The sequence below is a fragment of the Saccopteryx bilineata genome, chromosome 1 (genome assembly GCF_036850765.1).
Source record: "Saccopteryx bilineata isolate mSacBil1 chromosome 1, mSacBil1_pri_phased_curated, whole genome shotgun sequence".
Lineage (NCBI taxonomy): Eukaryota > Metazoa > Chordata > Mammalia > Chiroptera > Emballonuridae > Saccopteryx > Saccopteryx bilineata.
The window spans coordinates 141905514-141925282 of record NC_089490.1 but is presented as its reverse complement, the minus strand read 5'-3'; the positions used below and the strand labels follow the sequence as shown (position 1 = coordinate 141925282).

General features: G+C 46.7%; 1 protein-coding gene across 1 annotated transcript in view; it reads left to right on the top strand.

The window, feature by feature from the left end:
* The first annotated feature begins 414 nt into the window (after positions 1–414).
* The window catches only part of SIN3B (SIN3 transcription regulator family member B), a 44628-nt gene continuing 25273 nt past the window's right edge, over positions 415–19769 (top strand). Inside the window, exons 1-5 of the mRNA XM_066270705.1 lie at positions 415–542; positions 810–916; positions 2879–3032; positions 12322–12522; positions 16115–16258. Of these exons, the coding sequence (XP_066126802.1) occupies positions 423–542; positions 810–916; positions 2879–3032; positions 12322–12522; positions 16115–16258 (726 nt within the window). The 5' untranslated portion in view covers positions 415–422. The remainder of the gene's footprint in view (positions 543–809; positions 917–2878; positions 3033–12321; positions 12523–16114; positions 16259–19769) is intronic.

Below are 19769 nucleotides of genomic sequence, written 5' to 3'. Positions count from 1 at the left end.
CTTCTTTATCCAATCATCTATTGAAGGGCTTTTTGGTTGCTTCCATGTCTTGGCCACCATGAACAATGCTGCGATGAACATGGGGCTGCACGTCAGACACGTAATTTTAATTTCAGAATTTTCACGTGTCACCAATAGTCTTCTCTTTTGGATTTATTCCAATTTTTACAAAATGTTAAAACCATTCTGAACTTGCTTGCTAAGTAGGGCAATAAGGCGGCAGGGATTGGTTTATCCATCTCTGTACTATAAAAGGTATTACAGTACTCAGTATTCCAGTTTCAGCGTGAGAGATAAACTACAAGGCCCTCAAGGAGGATCACTGTCGCAGACATCACCAGGCCACGCCCCCAGGGCGGAGCCGGCGCATGCGCGTCCTACCTGCGGGCGGGGGCGGGGCAGACGGCGCCTGGACTTCCAACATGGCGCACGCTGGCATCGGCGGTGGCGGTGGCGGTGGCGGAGGCTTCGCGGGCCGGGGGATGAGCGGCCCCCGGTGGGGTCGCTCGGGCTCCGGGGGCCACGAGAAGCTGCCGGTGCACGTGAGTGGCGCCCCAGCCCTCCTTCGGGGACCGTGTCATCCGATCCCCACAGTTCTGCGCCCCCAACCCGGGCCCCGCCTGGCCCCACCTCAGACTCTCCTCCGTGCGGCCCGACCTCAGACCCCCGACCTCCGATCTCGCACCTCTCACCTCGGCCCTGTCGGAGACCGGCCCTTCCCCATCCCCGCCAGAGACCCCCTACCCCAGTTCCCTCCGTTGACCGGTGACCCCGGCCCATCGAGATCCTCCCTCTCCCCTGCCCCTCAGGTGGAGGACGCCCTCACCTACCTGGACCAGGTGAAAATCCGCTTCGGCAGCGATCCTGCCACTTACAACGGCTTCCTGGAGATTATGAAGGAGTTCAAAAGCCAAAGGTACCGTGGGGCTCCTCTCCTTCCGGGGGGCCGTCTTCGGGCTGAGCGAGGTGGGAGCCCCCCAGCTGGATGACCTTGCCCAGGCCGTCGAATCTCTGGGAGCTTCAGTTCCTCCGTCTGAAAAAGCGAATGTAGCGTCCCCCTTGTGGAAGTGTTTATGGGGATTCCTGGAAGGAGGGCAGATGCGGGGATGAGGTGAGAGAGGCTAGTCTGACAAGCCAAGAGTCTTTCTTCAGAATGTTGACTATTATATGAATTTTTTCCATTAAAGACTTTTAAAAATTATTTTTCAAAGCACTGCATTAAAATGTTATCTTGATTGTTGAATGTTTTGGCACCCCTCTCTCCCTTATGTCTTGTCCCCAAGGTGAGTGCCTCACTGCCCTCATTCACCTCACCCTAGCTAGGCCTGCTAGGAAGTTACCCACATAAAATGCTTAGGGACCTGGCATTTTAGAAGGCATATAAAACACATTAGGTGTTTGTGTAGGCACAGAATTGAGGATTAGCAATCCATAGGGGACCTCACAATCATGCCTTTCTGTGATAGGTGGCTTAATGTGGTTTAGGGGACCGAGTCAGGACTAGAACTTGGGTCCTCTACTCTTAGTTCTAGACTCTCACATCCCCACCATGCTGCTTCTCCCTCTGAGGAAATATAACAGGTTGGCCTGGTTTCCTTCTACAAGTGCAATTCTAAGGCCTTGTCCCTGACTACAGTCATGAGAGAGACCCCATTCCTCCCCTTGAATTCTTTTTTTTTTTTTTGTATTTTTCTGAAGCTGGAAACGGGGAGAGACAGACTCCCACATGTGCCCACCAGGGGCGAAGCTCTGCCCACCAGGGGGCGATGCTCTGTCCCTCCCCGGGCGTCGCTCTGCCGCAACCAGAGCCACTCTAGCGCCTGGGGCAGAGGCCAAGGAGCCATCCCCAGCGCCTGGGTCATCTTTGCTCCAATGGAGCCTTGGCTGCGGGAGGGGAAGAGAGAGATAGAGAGGAAGGAGGGGGGGGTGGAGAAGCAAATGGGCGCTTCTCCTGTGTGCCCTGGCCGGGAATCGAACCCGGGTCCCCCGCACGCCAGGCCGACACTCTACCGCTGAGCCAACCGGCCAGGGCCCTCCCCTTGAATTCTTAAGCAATTCCCATATTTGTAGGGCCTTTGGTATTTATGCATTGTGATCAGTTGCTGGGATCGACTCCTGTGTCAGAGTTGATTCCTAATTTATATAAAATGAGGGAATTTATCTCAGCCCATCATTTAGAAGCCTTTGGCATCCTGCAGCTTACACAGGGGTCTCAAACTCGCGGCCCGCGGGCTGCATGCGGCCTGCCGAACAATTTTGTGCGGCCCGCAGACTAATCCACGAAGTTCAAAATATTTTGGATAAAATTAAGTAAGCCTAGGGGCCTACTTGTATTTTTCATTTCTCTAGCATCCTAGCTAGATATTAGCTTAGTTAACAGCAGTTGTGATGCGAACTACAGTTTCTGGTCGTTTTGTGACACTGAGTAAACTGCATGTACGATTGTGCTTGTTGTACTGATTTTTTTTTTGTTTTCAACTGCAGTGAGAAAAGTGTTGCATAACAGTTGCCTTTTGTAGACCTAGTGCGGCCCGCCAAACGGCTATGGTCTTGCTCTGCGGCCCACATGCTGAGTTGAGTTTGAGACCCCTGAACTTACAGTTGCTCTCCTGACATTTTCAGCACTGAGTACATGTGCTTGGAGTGCCTTGGGAAGCTGTGCCGTGTGACTATTCTCTTCTCACCAGGGGCACAGGGAGCTCAAGGCTGGCTTCTGTGGAAGTAGATCACTGTCAGCAGAATTACCCCAGTCACATTTTCGGGCACTTCATTGTCAGTGAGAAGCTAGCTACATGGCGCTGTCATGGGAGGCTGGAGTAGATTTCACTTTTCATTTCTACGCCTAGATGCTTTTGCACATTCATGTTCTTTATTCTAGTATCGATACTCCTGGAGTCATCCGACGAGTCTCACAGCTCTTCCATGAACATCCTGACCTCATTGTTGGATTCAACGCTTTCCTTCCCCTTGGGTACAGAATCGACATTCCCAAGAATGGCAAGTTAAACATACAGTCACCTCTGTTCAGCCAGGTATGCTGCTGTACAGGGTTTGAGTAACCTTGGCCTTAACACGGCCCACACGATTTTCAGTATGTCTTGTCTATTGCTGAAAACCCAGTATCAATCCAGTCTTTTTGTAGATGTGCTAATTGTTCCTGGCAAAAGTTAAAATAGATCAAAACACCTATACAGGTAGCCGCTGCTTCCCAAATTGATCCGTTTGGAGGGTTTAAATCAGGAATGGATGTTTGTGCATATCAATCAGGGAGGCATTCTCCTAACAGTTTTATGTCCATTCAAAATAACTGCATCCTCGGGGGCCAAGGTCTCAGCCTGAGGCCTTCCCTGTGAGTGCACTAGGCAGGCCGCATTTATACTTGGGCATGTGGTTGCTTGGATCACCCTTGGTGCCACCTACAAAACGAAGCAGTTGGGATGTGGTGTGAATGGCCATTTTTATAATTGCCTGCAGGGTCACTGGCCCAGCTCAGGCTTGTGGCTTTGGTCTCTTCTCTTTTGGTGACAGCTTGCTGACTTCTCTCTCTACAGTCCAAAGGCCTATTTGAGCTTTACTTTTATAAGGTTGTTATAGTTTTTTTCCACCTCAGCCCTGTTTCCATTTAAGGTATAGTGTTTTGCTTTGGGAAACGGGGGGTGTCCAGAGTATTGGGAGGTGTTTAGTAGTGTCCCTGACTCTAGCCAGTGGCTCTCACCCAGTGGAGACAAAAATAACACCAAGCATTGCCAGGTGTCTCCTGGGAGTAAAATCACCCCTGATGAGAACCACTGGGTCATCTTTGCTCACTGGTTAAGTGAACCCACTCTTTCAACCTCCTCCATCTCTGCCCCAGGGGTTTTAGTGGGGAAGGAAAAAATCTATTGCAGGAAGCATTTTGCAGGTTTATTCTCTGATGAAGGAGTGTCCTATCAAATGAAGGTGTCAGATTTGGAAGTAGGAAGGTGAGAGGCCTATGCAAGGCAAGCCCTACTTTCAGGGTATTGTCTTATTAAAGCTGAAGTATACATCTCACTTTTTGTTATTATTAAGTGAGAGTTAGGGAAGCAGAGGGACAGACTCCTGCATGCTCCCAACCGGGATCCACCCAGCAAGCCCCTTACTGGGCCATATTCTGCCCACCTGGGGATGTTACTCCATTGCTTGGCAACTGAGCTATTTTTAGCACCTGAGGTGAAGCCATGGACCTATCCTCAGCACCTGGGACCATCTTGCTTGAACTATCTGAGCCATGGCTGCAGAAGGGGAAGAGAGAGAAGGAGAGGGGGAGGAGTGGAGAAGCAGATAGTTGCTTCTCCTGTGTGCCCTGATCAGCAGTTGAACCTGGGACATCCTCACGCTGGGCTGACACTCTGCCACTGAGCCAGTCAGCCAGCATCCACATCTCAATTTTAAAAGGCAACTTGGGCCCTGGCCGGTTGGCTCAGCGGTAGAGCGTCGGCCTAGCGTGCGGAGGACCCGGGTTCGATTCCCGGCCAGGGCACACAGGAGAAGCGCCCATTTGCTTCTCCACCCCTCTGCCGCGCTTTCCTCTCTGTCTCTCTCTTCCCCTCCCGCAGCCGAGGCTCCATTGGAGCAAAGAAGGCCCGGGCGCTGGGGATGGCTCTGTGGCCTCTGCCCCAGGCGCTAGAGTGGCTCTGGTCGCAACATGGCGACACCCAGGATGGGCAGAGCATCGCCCCCTGGTGGGCAGAGCGTCGCCCCTGGTGGGCGTGCCGGGTGGATCCCGGTCGGGTGCATGTGGGAGTCTGTCTGACTGTCTTTCCCCGTTTCCAGCTTCAGAAAAATGAAAAAGAAAAAAAAAAAAATAAATAAAAAATAAAAGGCAACTTGGAAGCCTGGGGCTGCTGAATTCCAAAGAACTTCTATTTCATACTTGCGAATAGAGTTCTAGGATCCAGATGTGGAGCTCATGCCTCCAGACATTAAAGCATTGGCAGGATTAATCTTTGAAACATCACGGCCAGGGGAGGAAACCAAGCTCATTGGCAACAGCTTGCATGGAGCACTTTGTGTTTCTGAAGTGCCCTATAAACTTGGGATGTCATTGCCATCACTTTCTGAGAAAGAGCAGAATCTAAGATCTGCTCCCTGTGGGGACATGGCCTTTCTCATTCTGCTCTGGGGATAGCCACAGGCCCCTGCTATAATGAATACTCTACAGTGGGCTTTTCTAGAGATAACAGACCAGACCAGTCTTGTCTCCCCTGGCTGGCTTAGGTGACAAAGGTCCATTAACTTGAAGAAAGATACTCAGTTAACAGCTACTTAACAGGGCTTATATAGTCTTGCTGTAGTGCAAGAAGGCACATCCAGTGCCTGCTCTTGCAGCTGGAGAGGTGCATTTAGGAACACACCAGCCCACTCAGCCTCAGTCAATGCTAAGGACCAGCAGGGTGTTCAACCTCCTTTCTCAAAAGTCCTCAATGTCAGGCACTAATGAGATGCCTTCCTGGCTTCCTGGAGTCCTTTGATGCTCCAATAGCTGGAGCTCTTTACAGGGCTCCCCATACATCCCCTGCCCTTGTGATTTTTTTCTTTTGAATTGGTTTTTCCAGCTTCACTGTTTTGAAGTACAGCTTTGTTCTTTTAATTTCTCACCTCATCATGAATCCTGTCAACTATAGACAAGGAAGGAATAGCTCTAAGATGCCGAGGAAGAGAAATAAAGGTATCCTAGCATTTGTGGAGCCCTTTATGCAGGGTTTCTCAGACTTGGCACCAAGACCGTTGGGGCTGGAGGATTTTCTCATGGGCTGTCCTGTGCACCATAAGGCATGGAACAGCATCTCTTCTTCACCCACGTGATAACAGTAGCACTCCCTCCTCCAGTATGGCAGCTTAAAGATGTCTCCAGACATTGCCAGGTGTTTGTGGGGCAGAAGCATCCCAGCTGAGAGCACTAGTCTAAAAGGGAAGGCTGACAGACATGTACCATGACGAGGGAAGCATGGCCAAAGGAGGGCCAGGGGGCCATGGTGGAAAGAACGTCCCCTTGTTGAGACCTCAGCCTCCTGAGTCGGTGCCATTTTGGATGTGGTCATCTTGGCTTCAGTTGTTATCTCTGTGGAGAGTCCCCCATTCCCACCTCCAAGTCATTTTCACATCACACCTTTTTGTATATTTCAAAATAGCAAAGTCAGGGAAAAAGTTTTAAATCCACTGTTTCTTGCTAATTTGCCTTTCCTGGAAAACTGGGACTCCTCCAGATCAGGAAAGACCCTTGTCTGTCTTGGTTATGGCTGTTTACCCCCTTGGGCACATATTGGCAGAGTGAGATGCTAGATGTCAGTGGGTCCACTTGAGGGCAGACCCTGCCATCTGGGAGCTGACTTTTTTATGTTTGGCTGGGACAATAGCCAGCTTGAACAGAGTCAAAAGATAAACGTTTAGGTACAGCTTATAAGATAAGTGGCCCCCTTGTATTCAAAAGAAGGCCTACTGTCTACTCTGGGAAGGGTCATTGAAAATTTATTCAGTCCCTGGTAGGTTATCTCTGTGCCTGAGTCACCCACAGAGTGAGTGTAGACCATCTCCTGCATCAGGCCCTGGGGCTGGGGTTCTCGCACAGTTGCGGGAACTCATGAGATAAAGATAGACAGATATGAAATAACGTGAGGGAATTCAGCACTGTAAGCAAAAGATGGCAGGTTTAGGGCCTGAGGAAGGCAACTGGAGCCATGCCTGTGTCTGGGGTGGGGGAGAGGGGTCATCCTGGTGGTGGGGGTAAAGGCCTGAGGTAGAAATGAGGGGATGTGCTTGAGAAATAGCTAAGAAGCTGTTGGGGTTGGGACACGAAGGGTAGATGGTGGGATAGAGAGCCGGGAGTGTGGGAAGTTGGAGAGTTCTGGAAAAGCCAGTTTGACTGTGCCACCTGTGGAGTGAGGGGCAGAGAAGTTCTGTGAGGCCAAGGCGGGGTCCATTGTGATCCAGACAGTGGATGGTGATGTGGACCAGGGGTGTATATCAGTGAAAGAGAAAAGTCCAGGATGATCCTGGATGCCTGAGCCTCTGGGAAAAGGTTGAGGCCCCTGCTGAGATGAGCAAGGCCAGGGAAGAGTAGGGTGCTGCTGCTCTGTTTGCTGAGCATCTGTTAAATACATTTTATTTAACATATATTTGAACAGAGTCTGGGGAACAAAATTTTTGCTGCATCCACAAAAACACTTGTTCTTGCCTAATTTGAGTGTGTTGATTTCAAATCTGACATTAGTTTTTCTCTGTAAGCTACAGTTTTTTTTGCAATTCAAGATTTTAGGTTTTCATCTTATTGTAAAATTTTCAACATTTAATTTAACATAATGAAGTAGAATGTCTTCTTGGGCATCATCTTTGTGAAAATATAATAATTTATATAATGCAGTAAATACACTAATACACTAAAAGATATGATTGCATCAGAATTTGTCTACAATTTCAAAATAGAACGTATTAAAACAATCATAAAATTTGCACAAAACTTATTTAAATTCTATTCAGGCAAAAATTTGCGTTTGTAGCTCTTCCGTTTGTGTACTTGTTGAGGACAATCTCGTTTGATGCTCCAGCAGTAGTCTGCTCATCATATTAGTGTCCCATCACTCCTGATAATGCTCTTCCATCATCTTCAGATCTTGATGAAAGTGCTCTCCCTGCTCATCACTAACAGCTCCAAGATTTTCGGGAAACTTATCAAGGTGACTGTTTAGGAAGTGAATCTTAACTTTAGCTCATGTTACATCCAGTGTCGCGGAAAGCCAACAGCATCCTTTGAACCAGAAGTTCATAGTTTTCTGCTTTTTTCTTGCCAAGGAAGTTCTTTGTAACTGCCACAAAAGACTGCCATGCTGCTTTCTCCTCCTTATCCATCTTCCTGGCAAATTCTTCATCACGTATGAGGGTTTGAATCTGAGGTCCATCAAATACACCTGCTTTTATCTTCTTGAAAGACAAGGCAGGAAAAGCAGAAATAATATGTTGAAAGCATTCACTTTCTCTATTCAAAGCCTGAACAAACTGCTTCATTAAGCCAAGTTTGATGTGAAGCGGGGGCGGAAATGATCCTGTCTTGATTAACTACAGGTTTATTCACAATATTTTGCATCCCTACTTCCAGAGTTTCACGTTTCAGTCACTCCTTCTGTGTCCAGTGTTTCTCCCGAGCTCGGCTGTCCCACAAACACAGAAAGCAAGGATACTTCGTGAAACCTCTCTGTTGTCTTATCAGGAAATTTACCATTTTAAGATCCACACAAATGATCCAGTTATGCTCCTCATACTTCAGAAAGTCGAGGACAATTTTTATGTCATCCTTACTAAGTCATTCAATTTGGGTTGGCTAAACTGCTGAGGGGTTAATGACTGCTTGGCATCAGAAGAAGACCCTTCAGATTCTATAACCATTTTCTCATGCATTTACCAAAATACACTTGATCACCATGTTCACTTTCTTCGTCCTTAGAAGAAATAAAACCATTGAAAACTGGAACCAGGAGTGTCTCAGAGTGTGGGATAGGTCATATTGCTGAAGGAATATTAGGATATGCAATCATATGCCTTTTTTTCTTACTGATGCCCTTTGTATGGATCAGACAGAATTAACAGTCACTGCTGTGGTCCTTAGGTTCATGCCAAACCATGGGAATACCAAAAGGCATTCCTTTGCATTTTCCTTTTGTCCAGTCACGAAGCATTTCCTCACAATTATGACACACAATATGAGGAGTCCAATTCTTGTCTTGATCGCCAAGGGGAACTTGAAAATAGGCAATATATGCACGTGTCACAAATGATGAAATATTGCACTTTTGACGTTGAAGTGTGTAACAGCCACATATATAACAGAAGGTGTCGGACTATTCTTACATTTACGCCTACTCGAAGAAGCCATGATTCAATCTTAAAACTAAATAAGAGGGTGTTTTTATCAGATAATAATTTTTTACATTTAAAAACAACTACAATTATGTAAAAGTGATGTTTGTAAAACATTAATTGCCTTGTGGTTATGTTCAATCCAAGAGTCGTTGCACTTAAACTCCAATTTAAAAACCAGTGCATGCCATTAACTGTAACAAAAAGAAATTAAAATTGCATAAAAACTAGAGCATGCACCAAAAAATGGATTTCATATTTGGAATCAGCGATATAGAAATATATAGAAACAGTTCTAAAACCTCACGCAACAGAAAATGAAAAAAAAAAAAAATTTGTTCCCCGGTGATATCTAGGCAGGGCTGTGTACGGATGCTCAGATAGACTAGTTGGCCGTGAGGAGTGGCTCGTGTCTAGGAGGCACTTCTAACTTTGCCAGGGCAGGCTGAAAAAGGACTGGGTTGTTCTAGAAGGTTCAGACCAGGAAATGGCAAACTGACCCATGGGCCAAAGCCAGCTTGTTTTTGTATGGCTAGTGGTTTTTACATTTTCCAAAGATTAGATTTAAAAAATTTTTTTTAATTGTGGCAATATTTACAGAACAAAATTCATCATTGTAACCATTTTGAAGTGCCCAGTGGTTTTTGGTATATTTAAAATATTGTGCAACTGCCACCAATTCCTGAACATTTCTGTCACCCCAAAATGATACTGTGCCTCCCAATTCTCCCTATGCAACCACTAATCTGCTTTTCTGTCTCTAGATTTGCCTGTTTGAGACATTTCATGTAAATGGGATCATACACTATATAACCTTTTGTGTCTGGCTGCTTCACTCATCATGGAGTTTTCAAGGTTCATTCATGTTGTATTAGAGCTTCCATGAATCAGAGCATCATTCCTTTTTTATTTTTAATTATTTATTTTTATTTTAAATTTTTTTCTGATGAGAGAAGTGGGGAGGCAGAGAGACAGACTCCCGCATGCGCCTGACCAGGATCCACCCGGTATGCCAACTAGGGGCAATGCTCTGCCCATCTGGGGCCTTGCTCCACTGCAACTGGAGCCATTCTAGCCCCTGAGGTAGAGGCCATGGAGCCATCCTCAGCACCCGGGCCAACTTTGCTCCAGGGGAGCCTTGGCTGCGGGAGGGGAAGAGAGAGAAAGAGAGAAAGGAGATGGGGAAGAGTGGAGAAGCAGATGGGCACTTCTCCTGTGTACCCTGGCCGGGAATCAAACCCGGGACTTCCTTTTTAATGGCTGAATAATATTCCAGTGAGTGGATGGACCACATTTTGTTCCTTCATCAGCTGATGGACAGTTGGGTTGTTTCCACCTATTGGTGATTTTGACTAGTGCCACTTTGAATATGCATATTCAAGGATTTGTTTGAATACCTGCTTTCAGTTCTTTTGGAATGATAAATGGGAGTGGGATTACTGGGTCACATGTAACTATGTTTAACTTATTAAAGAAACACCAGACTGTCTGCTTTAGCTGCTGCACCATTACACTCTGGCCCATTTTGTAGAGTCATGGTCTCTAGGGATAGTTCTCAGTCATGTCACAGTAACTTACTCCAGGGGGTTGGAATGGGCGTATGGTTTGGTGCTTGAAAATGCCCCCTCAGAGTAGTGGGGAACTTTGGTGAGTGCACAGCTGCCTCTGAAGCAAACCCTTCCCCCAAGACTGCTTCTTCTACCTCTTCCACTGCATGGCTAACCAGCAAGAGTGTCCCCAGAATGTCTTAGAGTTAATTCCACTGCCAGGGAGAAATGGCATTTAGAATTGTGACTGATCTAGATGTCTAGTGTCTCTGTTTTCCTCAGCTTAGACTTTCTTGAGTTGCTTTTACACCTGCTGTTATGGGCTGAATTCTATCTCTTCACCCCACCCCAAATTCTTACATGGAAGTCCTAACCTTCAGTATGTTAGAATGTGACTATATTTGGAGTTAGGGTTTTTACAGAGGTAATTCAGGTAAAATAAGGTCTTTAGCGTGACCCGTAATCCAGTCTGACTGGTGTCCTGAGGAAATTTGGATACATAAACCCAAGGATGTACACACAGAGAGACAACCCTGTGAGGACACTATGGAAAGGGGCTCTCTGTGAGCCAAGAGGCCTCAGGAGAAACCAGCCTCCGGAATTTCTAGTTTCCAGAACTGTGAGAAAATAAGTATCTGTTGTTGAAGCTGCCCCGTCTGTGGTATTTTGTTATGGTGTCCCCAGCAGATTAGTACACCCACCCAGGTGATAGCCAGTGTGCCCAGCAGTCCCTGTTTCACCAGAGCGTTTTGGTCAGCAGTTAGTGCAGAGGGGTTCTGGGTGCCTGGGTGATGGAAACAGTACGCTCAAGTTGTTCCTTCACCTGTTCATCAGATCATTCCCCGGCAGTGGAGGAAGCCAGCTGTGTCCCAAGCTCTGTTCCAGGCACTGGGGATACAGTTTTGGACAAAGTAGAATCTCTGTCCTCATGGTGTTTGCAATCTGGTCAGGGTAGACAGACAACAAAATAAGTACAATGTGTTACATGTAGAAGAACAGCAAGAAAGAGGCTCAGAGCACTTGGAGACAGGGTCATTTTGATTTGGCACAGGATGGTTCTGGAAGACTGCCTGAGTACCAGCCCCTGCTTTTTGGGGATCTGTGGGATGCCAGGGTCACTGATGGCCCAACTGGTGTCAGTGGCAGAGGGAGGCTGTCATCAGAAGCACATGCAAAATTCCAGTTCAGAAACAAATGTTATTTTGGGGATGTAACTTGTCCCAACAAGAATTAGGATTCTGAGTGCACAGGGGGCAGATATGTGTGTGTTTATTTGTATTGATGCAAAAGCCTACAGATGAATGAAGGTCATACTTGAGGTGTTAGGGCCCCTCTTTTCTCAGGTGACTTGCCCTGGGCTTATCACCAAAACTCCCCAGGCCTGGGCAGCCTGGATAGCCTGAACTGTGGGCCTGCCTCACCTGTGGGTTCTCAGTTTTATACCTGCTGAGAGCAGGTGCTTTTACAACAGAAAACAATCTTGCTGAAGTTGGGTGGCAAAATTGTGGGAAGGCTTCTTTTATAGAGACCAAAATGCCACTTCAAAACAGATTAAACAATCCACATTTTGTACATTTCTCACAAATGCTCATTTTTGTGGGGTAGAGTGTTTCTCAAACCTTTGTGTTCTCTGAATTATTTGGGAAGGATCAGGCAGAGGCAAGTTCATGAGACTTACCCACGAGTGCACAGACCCACCAAGAGCCATCTGCTTGTTCTGTGGGTCCCCCCAGCTGCATTCCTACCTCCAGGCCCCCAGAAGTAATATTTTTCTGCATCTAATTGAAACACTTGGCTCTGTGCTAGGTTTTGCCTGTTTTCATACAGATAGTGGCTTGGTCTGGCGTTTGTCACAGACTGTTCCTGGTATTGGGCTGACAGTAACTCACTGTCGTGTTGTCAGGAGAATTCGCACAACCACAATGACTGTGCTGAGAACTTCAAACAACAGCTGCTGTACAAGGGGGACAAACCCCAGGTGCCCTTGGAGTCAGATTCTGTGGAATTCAACAATGCCATCAGCTATGTGAATAAGATAAAGACCCGCTTTCTGGACCACCCTGAGATCTACAGGTCATTCCTGGAGATACTGCACACCTACCAGGTAAGAGGCCTCTGTGGCTCTTCTTGGCATCATCCAGTGTCAGAATACATTGGAAGCATTTTCTTGTCTGAATCATGAATCCTATAAAAATCTGATAAGCTTTGGGGCAGGATTTTAAAAATTCTTATAAGCGCTTTGTGTGTGTGTGTGTGTGTGTGTGTGCGCGCGCGCGTGCGCATATGCATTAATTTTTTACCCTGGTAAAATATAGATAATGGAAAACTTAATATTTTAACCATTTTTAAGTGTCCGGTTCAGTGGTGTTAAGTACATTCACTTTGTTGCGCAGCCATATCTTCACTATCCATCTCCAAAACTCCTCTTGCACAACTGAAACTCTGTTCCTATTAAACACTGGCCCCCCACCCCCTTCCCCCAGCCACTGGCACCCACTGTTTTGCTTTCTAGCTTTCTAAGTGAATTTTTTGACTCCTCTAAGGACTTCACATAAGTAGGACCATACAGTATTATACAGTATTTGTCATTTTTTGACTGGCTTATTTCACTCAGCACATATAGCAGTTTTCAGAATTTCCTTTTTTTTTTACAGAGACAGAGTGAGAGTCAGAAAGAGGGATAGACCAGGGACAGACAGACAGGAATGGAGAGAGATGAGAAGCATCAATCATTAGTTTTTCATTGGGACACCTTAGTTGTTCAATGATTGCTATCTCATATGTGCCTTGACCGTGGGCCTTCAGCAGACCGAGTAACCCCTTGCTCGAGCCAGCAACCTTGGGTTCAAGTTGGTGAACTTGACTCAAACCAGATAAGCCTGCACTCAAGCTGGCGACCTCAGGGTCTTGAACCTGGGTCCTCCGCATCCCAGTCCGACGCTCTATCCACTGCACCACCACCTGGTCAGGCAGAATTTCCTTTTTAAGGCTGAATTGTGGATGGACCACATTTTGTTTATCCATTCATCTGTTGATGGACACTTGGATTGCTTTCACGTTTTGCCTGCTGTGAACATGAGTGTACAAGTATCTGTTGGATTTCTGTTTGGTTTTGATTTTAATTTACTCTTTGAGGCAGCTCTTCGCCCAGGGAAACATGCCTCAGAGGGATTAAAAAAGAACCTGAGGGGAGCCCTAGCCGGTTGGCCCAGTGGTAGAGCGTTGGCCTGGCGTGCAGGAGTCTCAAGTTTGATTACCGGCCAGGGCACACAGGAGAAGCGCCCATCTGCTTCTCCACCCCTCCCCCTCTCCTTCCTCTCTGTCTCTCTTTTCCCCTCCCACAGCCAAGGCTCCATTGGAGCAAAGTTGGCCTGGGCGCTGAAGATGGCTCCATGGCTTCAGCCTCAGGTGCTAAATGGTTCTGATTGCAGCGGAGCAATGCCCCAGAGGCACTGAGCATCACCCCATGGTGGGCATGCCAGTGGGATCCCAATCAGGAGCATGTGGGAGTCTGTCTGCTTCCCTCCGCTTCTTACCTTGGAAAAATACAAAAAAAAAAAAAAAAAAAAGAACCTAAGGGGAAACTCTTTATAAGATGACTTTGTTATTGTTTAGACCACACAGCTTCCTTTATTTCTACTGAGTACAATTGGGCCCTGTGCAGGTACTGGGGCAACAGAGATGAATAGTTGCTGCTGCTCAGGAATTCAGTCTAGAGGTGGGATTAACTTAAAGATGACTGGGGTGAAAAGAAGGGAAATGCAAAAGGTATGTCAGGGTTAATGGTTGCTAACTGTGCAGGGAGTCAGAGAGAAGATGTTCAGTTTGAATCTTGACAGATGGCTCAGAACCATCATGTGGACAAATGCAGATAAAGGGTGGACTGTGGTGCAAAGAACCAGGGGATAGAAGGGACTTGACAGGAAGTATGGGCAGGACACTGATGAGGGACATCTGTCATGCAAGGAGCTTGGATATCCTCCTCCAGACATGGAGTTCATGGCGCCTTTTCTTCTTCTAAGCAGCAGAACCCACTTTTAAAAATGAAGTCTTTTGCATAACCTTGATAAGTGAAATAAAGAAGAGGTTCTCTAGCATAAATGTATAAGGCCAGATTGATAGCATTTGCTCCCTGTAAACCCAGTGGAACTGTTTTTATTGTTGTTGTTGTTTTTAGGTGAGAGGAGAGGGGACAATAGGCAGACTCCTGCATGCGCCCCAACTGGGATCCACCCAGCAGCACCATCTGGGGCTGATGTGCGCCAACGGAGCTATCTGCGGTGCCTGGGGCCACTCTCAAAAGTCACTGGCTGTGGGAAAGAGAGAAGCAGAGAAGAGGGAGAGGGAGGAGGGGAGAAGCAGATGATCACTTCTCCTGTGTGCCCTGACCAGGAATCAAACTCGGGATGTCCATACTCCAGGACCACACTCTCTATCCACTGAGTCACCGGCCAGGGTCCAGGGGAGCTGTTTTGATTCAACAAACTTTTCCTATTGGTGGTGTTGACAGTGTGTTTGGCCCCATCAGACTTACGACTAGTTTGTGTGCAGTGCTTGCACAGCAGTGAGAACTTGCTTCTCACAGATAAGCAATTGCAGTGGCAGCTATGAACATTCAGTCTGGGGGTAAGATGAAGGGGCAGTGATGTTTGGGATCATAGGAGCTTATGGATCTTTCATAGATTCCATGGGGTTATTACAGTTTAGGGGCTGGAAGTATCATTAGAGAGAAGACTGAAGTATCCATTCTATCTGTTTAGGCAGAGAAGTTAGACTTATTTGTCTAAGGTCATGTTGACGGGCCACAGACTCATTCAGAGAAGACTCAGTGGAGATGATACAGCTTGGCACCCTCCCAACCAGAGCCACTGGGAGTTGGTTGGAAATGCAGAGTTGTGAATCCTTAGGTCTGGCCCAGCATCAGCATTTTAAACAAGCCCCTTGAAGACCCAGACCTCAGGCCATTCATTTTTTCAAGAGGAGCTAGAAGTCTTGAGTTTTTGTGTCAATTATCTTGATTTTATAGCATTGGCTTGGATTTTTTTAAAGACTGTAAGGCTCAAAGCAAGCAGCTCTGGGTAAATTTAGCCACATGTTACAGGGTTTTGATCTCTTTTGGGCCTTGGTTCAGATCTTAGCTCTGCCAACTGTCTTCAGAGTTGACGGGGACTTATTTCTAATATCCACCTTGAGTTGGGACCTCCCAACTCAGGTCCCCTCCAGTCTTCATCTTGTTGCTTTGGGTTCCAGGTCAGGCTCTTTCTTCAACCCTCAGGTCTTGGTGACTGGGCAAACAGCTTCATTGGCCTGGAAATGCCTTCCCTTCCTCTTTACCCTCTTCCCTTTAAGACCTGGCACTAGCTCCACACTCCCCTGCCCAGCAAAACATGCTCCCTTGCCCTTGGGAGGGCTGGGACCATGTCCTTCCACGACCGTGTCCCAGACTACTAGCACAGGCCCTGTCCAGGGCCACCGCTCAGGCAGTGTTATGGAACAGGGTTGAGATACACAGAAAGATACACTTCCTCTTCTCCAGACAAGGAAGCCCAGCACAGGGTACCCCAAGGCGGCAGATGGGCCCCTTTCTCCCAGTAGCAGTCTTTCTGTCTCCTTCACAGTGGGATGCCTGAATGCTGCAGCCTGAGTACCTGGTTCCTTGACTAACAACTCGTTTTCCTCTTTCCAACAATCGGTAGAAAGAGCAGCTGAACACGAAGGGCCGGCCCTTCCGAGGCATGTCTGAGGAGGAGGTGTTCACCGAGGTGGCAAACCTCTTCCGGGGCCAGGAGGACCTGCTCTCAGAGTTCGGACAGTTCCTGCCTGAAGCCAAGCGGTCCCTGGTGAGTATAGAGCAGCCACCAAGCCCGAGGGTCACCTTCTCAGCAGGACCCCATGCCTCAGTGCAGCCCCCAGAGCCAGGCCAGGCTTGTCCAACTCCGAGGACATGCTGGGTTTCCCCAGAAGCCACATAGGATACAGACACTCAGAGGACCCCAGTGCTGGCTACCATCACAGGCTGCATGCACCTCAAGCTGGAGTAGTTCCTGAGGAGGGCTTCCCAGTATGGACTGCGCCAGATGGCAAGGGCTAGTTTGGGAGGTGGAGATGAGGGGAAGGGATTTTGTATTCCTCTTGACCTGTGGCCCAGGACTGCAGAACCACCTGCATTTTAATCAGGACCCTGTGGACAGGTGCAGGAGAGATAGGCCTATCACCTCCCCCTCTGAAGGGACCAGTGGGGGTGGGCTGAGACTTGGCAGTAACTGAGGGGCAGAGAGCAAAGGAGGAACCTGGGACAGGGACTGTGAGGGTACTTACTGCACTGTCCGTCTTTCTTCTGTTGTGGCCTGAGGTTTGCTGGGCTGCCCTTTCTAGTCCCTCTTTTCCATAAACATAAGACTGCCTTTTCATTTTTGTGTTTTTTAATTGAAGTCAAATTCACCATTTTAAAGCATACAATTTAGTGGCATTTAATGTATTTACATATTGTGCAAGCCCTACCTCTATCTCATTCTGGAACATTTCCATTACCCCAGAACGAGACCCAGTCCCCATTAGTCCCCATTAGACCCAGTCACTCCCCATCCTCCTCCCCCGCCCCTGACAACCACCTATCTGCGTCTTTCTTGATTTGCCTGTTTTGGACATTTCATATAAATGGAATTATACAGCATGTGACCTTTTGTGTCTGACTCCTTTCACTCAGCATATGTTTGAGGTTCATCCATATTGTAGTGTGTATCAGTGTTTCACTCCTTTTTATGGCTGAGTAATAGTCCATTGTGGGGATGGACCATATTCTGTTTATGAGTTAGTGGGCTTTTTTTTTATCAAGTGAGAGGAGTGGAGGCAGAGAGACAGACTCCCACATGTGCCCCAACCGAGATCCACCCAGCAAGCCCCCCCCTATGGGGCGAGGCTCTGCCCATCTGAGGCAGTTGCTTTATTGTTCCATTGCTTGGCAACTGAGCCTTAGGGCCTGAGGTGGAGGTTACAGAGCCATCTTCAGCACCCAGGGCCAACTCAACTTGAACCCATCAAACCATGGCTGCAGGAGGGGAAAAGGGAGAGAGAAGGGAGGAGGAGGAAGGGAGAGGGGTAGAGAAGCAGATGGTCAATTCTCCTGTGTGCCCTGACCCAGAATGGAACCTGGGACTTCCACACTCTGGGCCAATGCTCTACCACTGAGCCAGCCGGCCAGGGCCATTAGTGTGCATTTGAGACATTTCCATTTTGTGGTGATTGTGAGTAGTGCTGGTATGCACGTGTGTGTATAAGGATTTGTTATCAATTCCTTAGGGTCTGTACCTAAGAGTGCAATAGCTGAGTCATGTTATAACTCGTTTAAATTTTTGAGGAACTGCCAAACTTTTCTATTTTTCATAGTGGCTGCACCATTTTCTGTTCTCACTAGTAGATTTTCTTCATCACCAACACTTGATGTTTTTCTTTCTTTTTTTTTAATTATAGCTTTAATGGTTGATATGAAGTGGTATTTCATTGTGATTTTTATTTGTATTTCTTTGATGGCTAATGATAGTGAACATTTTTTCATATATTTATTGTCCATTTATATATCTTATATTTCTTTCATTCTGCAGGTTGTATTTCACTTTCTTGTAGTATTCTTTGAGTTACCTATTTTTTCTTTTGTTGCTCATGCTTTCAGTGTCAAATCTGTCAGTTGCTAAATCTTCTGAAGTCAGGAAAGTTTCTCCCTATGTTTTCTTCTAATAGTTTTATAGTTTTAGTTGTTAAATTTAGGTCATTGACCCCTTTAGAGTTAGTATTTGTATATTGTGTAAGGTAAGAGTCCAATATCATTCTTTTGCTTGTGGCAATCCAGTCATCCCAGCACCATTTGTTAAGGAAACTGTGTGTTCCCATTGAATGGTCTTTTGTGTGTGTGTGGCAGAGACAGGGAGAGTCAGAGAGAGGGACAGATAGGGACAGACAGACAGGAAGGGAGAGAGATGAGAAACATCAATTCTTTGTTGTAGTTCCTTAGTTGTTCATTGATTGATTTCTCATGTGTGCCTTGATGGGGGGGGGCTATAGCAGACTGAGTGACCCCTTGCTCGAGCCAGCAACCTTGGGCTCAAGCTGGTGGGCCTTGCTCAAGCCAGATGAGCCCGTGCTCAAGCTGGCGACCTCAGAGTCTCGAACCTGGGTCCTCCACATCCCAGTCCAACGCTCTATCCACTGCGCCACCGCCTGGTCAGGCCCATTGGATGGTCTTGACACTCTTGTTGAAAACCAGTTGGCCGTGGTTGTATGAGTTTATTTCTGGACTCTCCAATCTATTCCATTAATCTCCATGTTTGCCCTTATGCCAGTACCACACTGTCTGATTACTTTAGCTTTGTAGTAAGTTTGAAAGCCAGAAGTGTAAGTCCTCCAACTTTATTTTTATTTTATTTTTTCCAAGATTGTTGTAGCTAGTCAGGGCCCTTTGCAATTCCATATGAATTTGAAGATCAGCTTTTCTGGTTCTGTGAAAAAGGCCATTATGATTCGGATTGCATCGACCCTTTCAACGGTTTGGGGGAGGATTGCCATCTTAACAATATTAAGCCTTCCAATCCATGAACATGTAGCATCTTTCCCTTTATTTAAATTTTCTTTAATTTCTTTCAGCCATGTCTTATAGTTTTCAGTGTTCACATGTTACCCTAAGTTGATTAAATTTGTTCTTAAGTATTTTTTTTAATGATATTGGAAACAGAATTGTTTTTTAAATTGCATTTTATGATCATTCACTGCTAGCATATAGAAACACCACTACTTTCTGTGTGTGATTTTATAACCTGCAATTTTGCTGAATTTGTTTATTAGCTTTGTTTTTAGCTTTGTTTTGGTACCTAATGGTATCTCTTCTTCCTTTCTAATTTTGATGCCCTTTTTTTTTATGTTTTTAATATTATTATTATTATTTAAGGGGGGGCTTAATTGCCCTGGTGAAACCACCAGTACTGTGGTGGGAGCAGGCATCCTTGTCTTGTTCTTGATCTTCTAGGAAAAGATTTAAATCACCACTGAGTGTGCTTGGGCTGTAGGTTTTTCATAAACACTGTCAGATTGAGGAATCTCCCTTCTCTTCCTATTTTGTTGACTTCTCTTTCCTCTTTTCATTCTTCTCCCTCTCCGTCCTTGATGACAGCTTGGAGTGTGAGCACATGGGAAGTTTTCCCCCCTTATTGCATCATCACTACCTCTCCCTGTTCCTGCTTCTGAATGAAGATGCTGTAGGGACCAGGCCAGGGTGGGAGTCTTGGGCAACAGTCTGGGTTTGCCCTGAAGACTCTTGGTCCAGTCAGGTAGACTTCCAGTGCGTGAGCTGGGGCTTGTCCT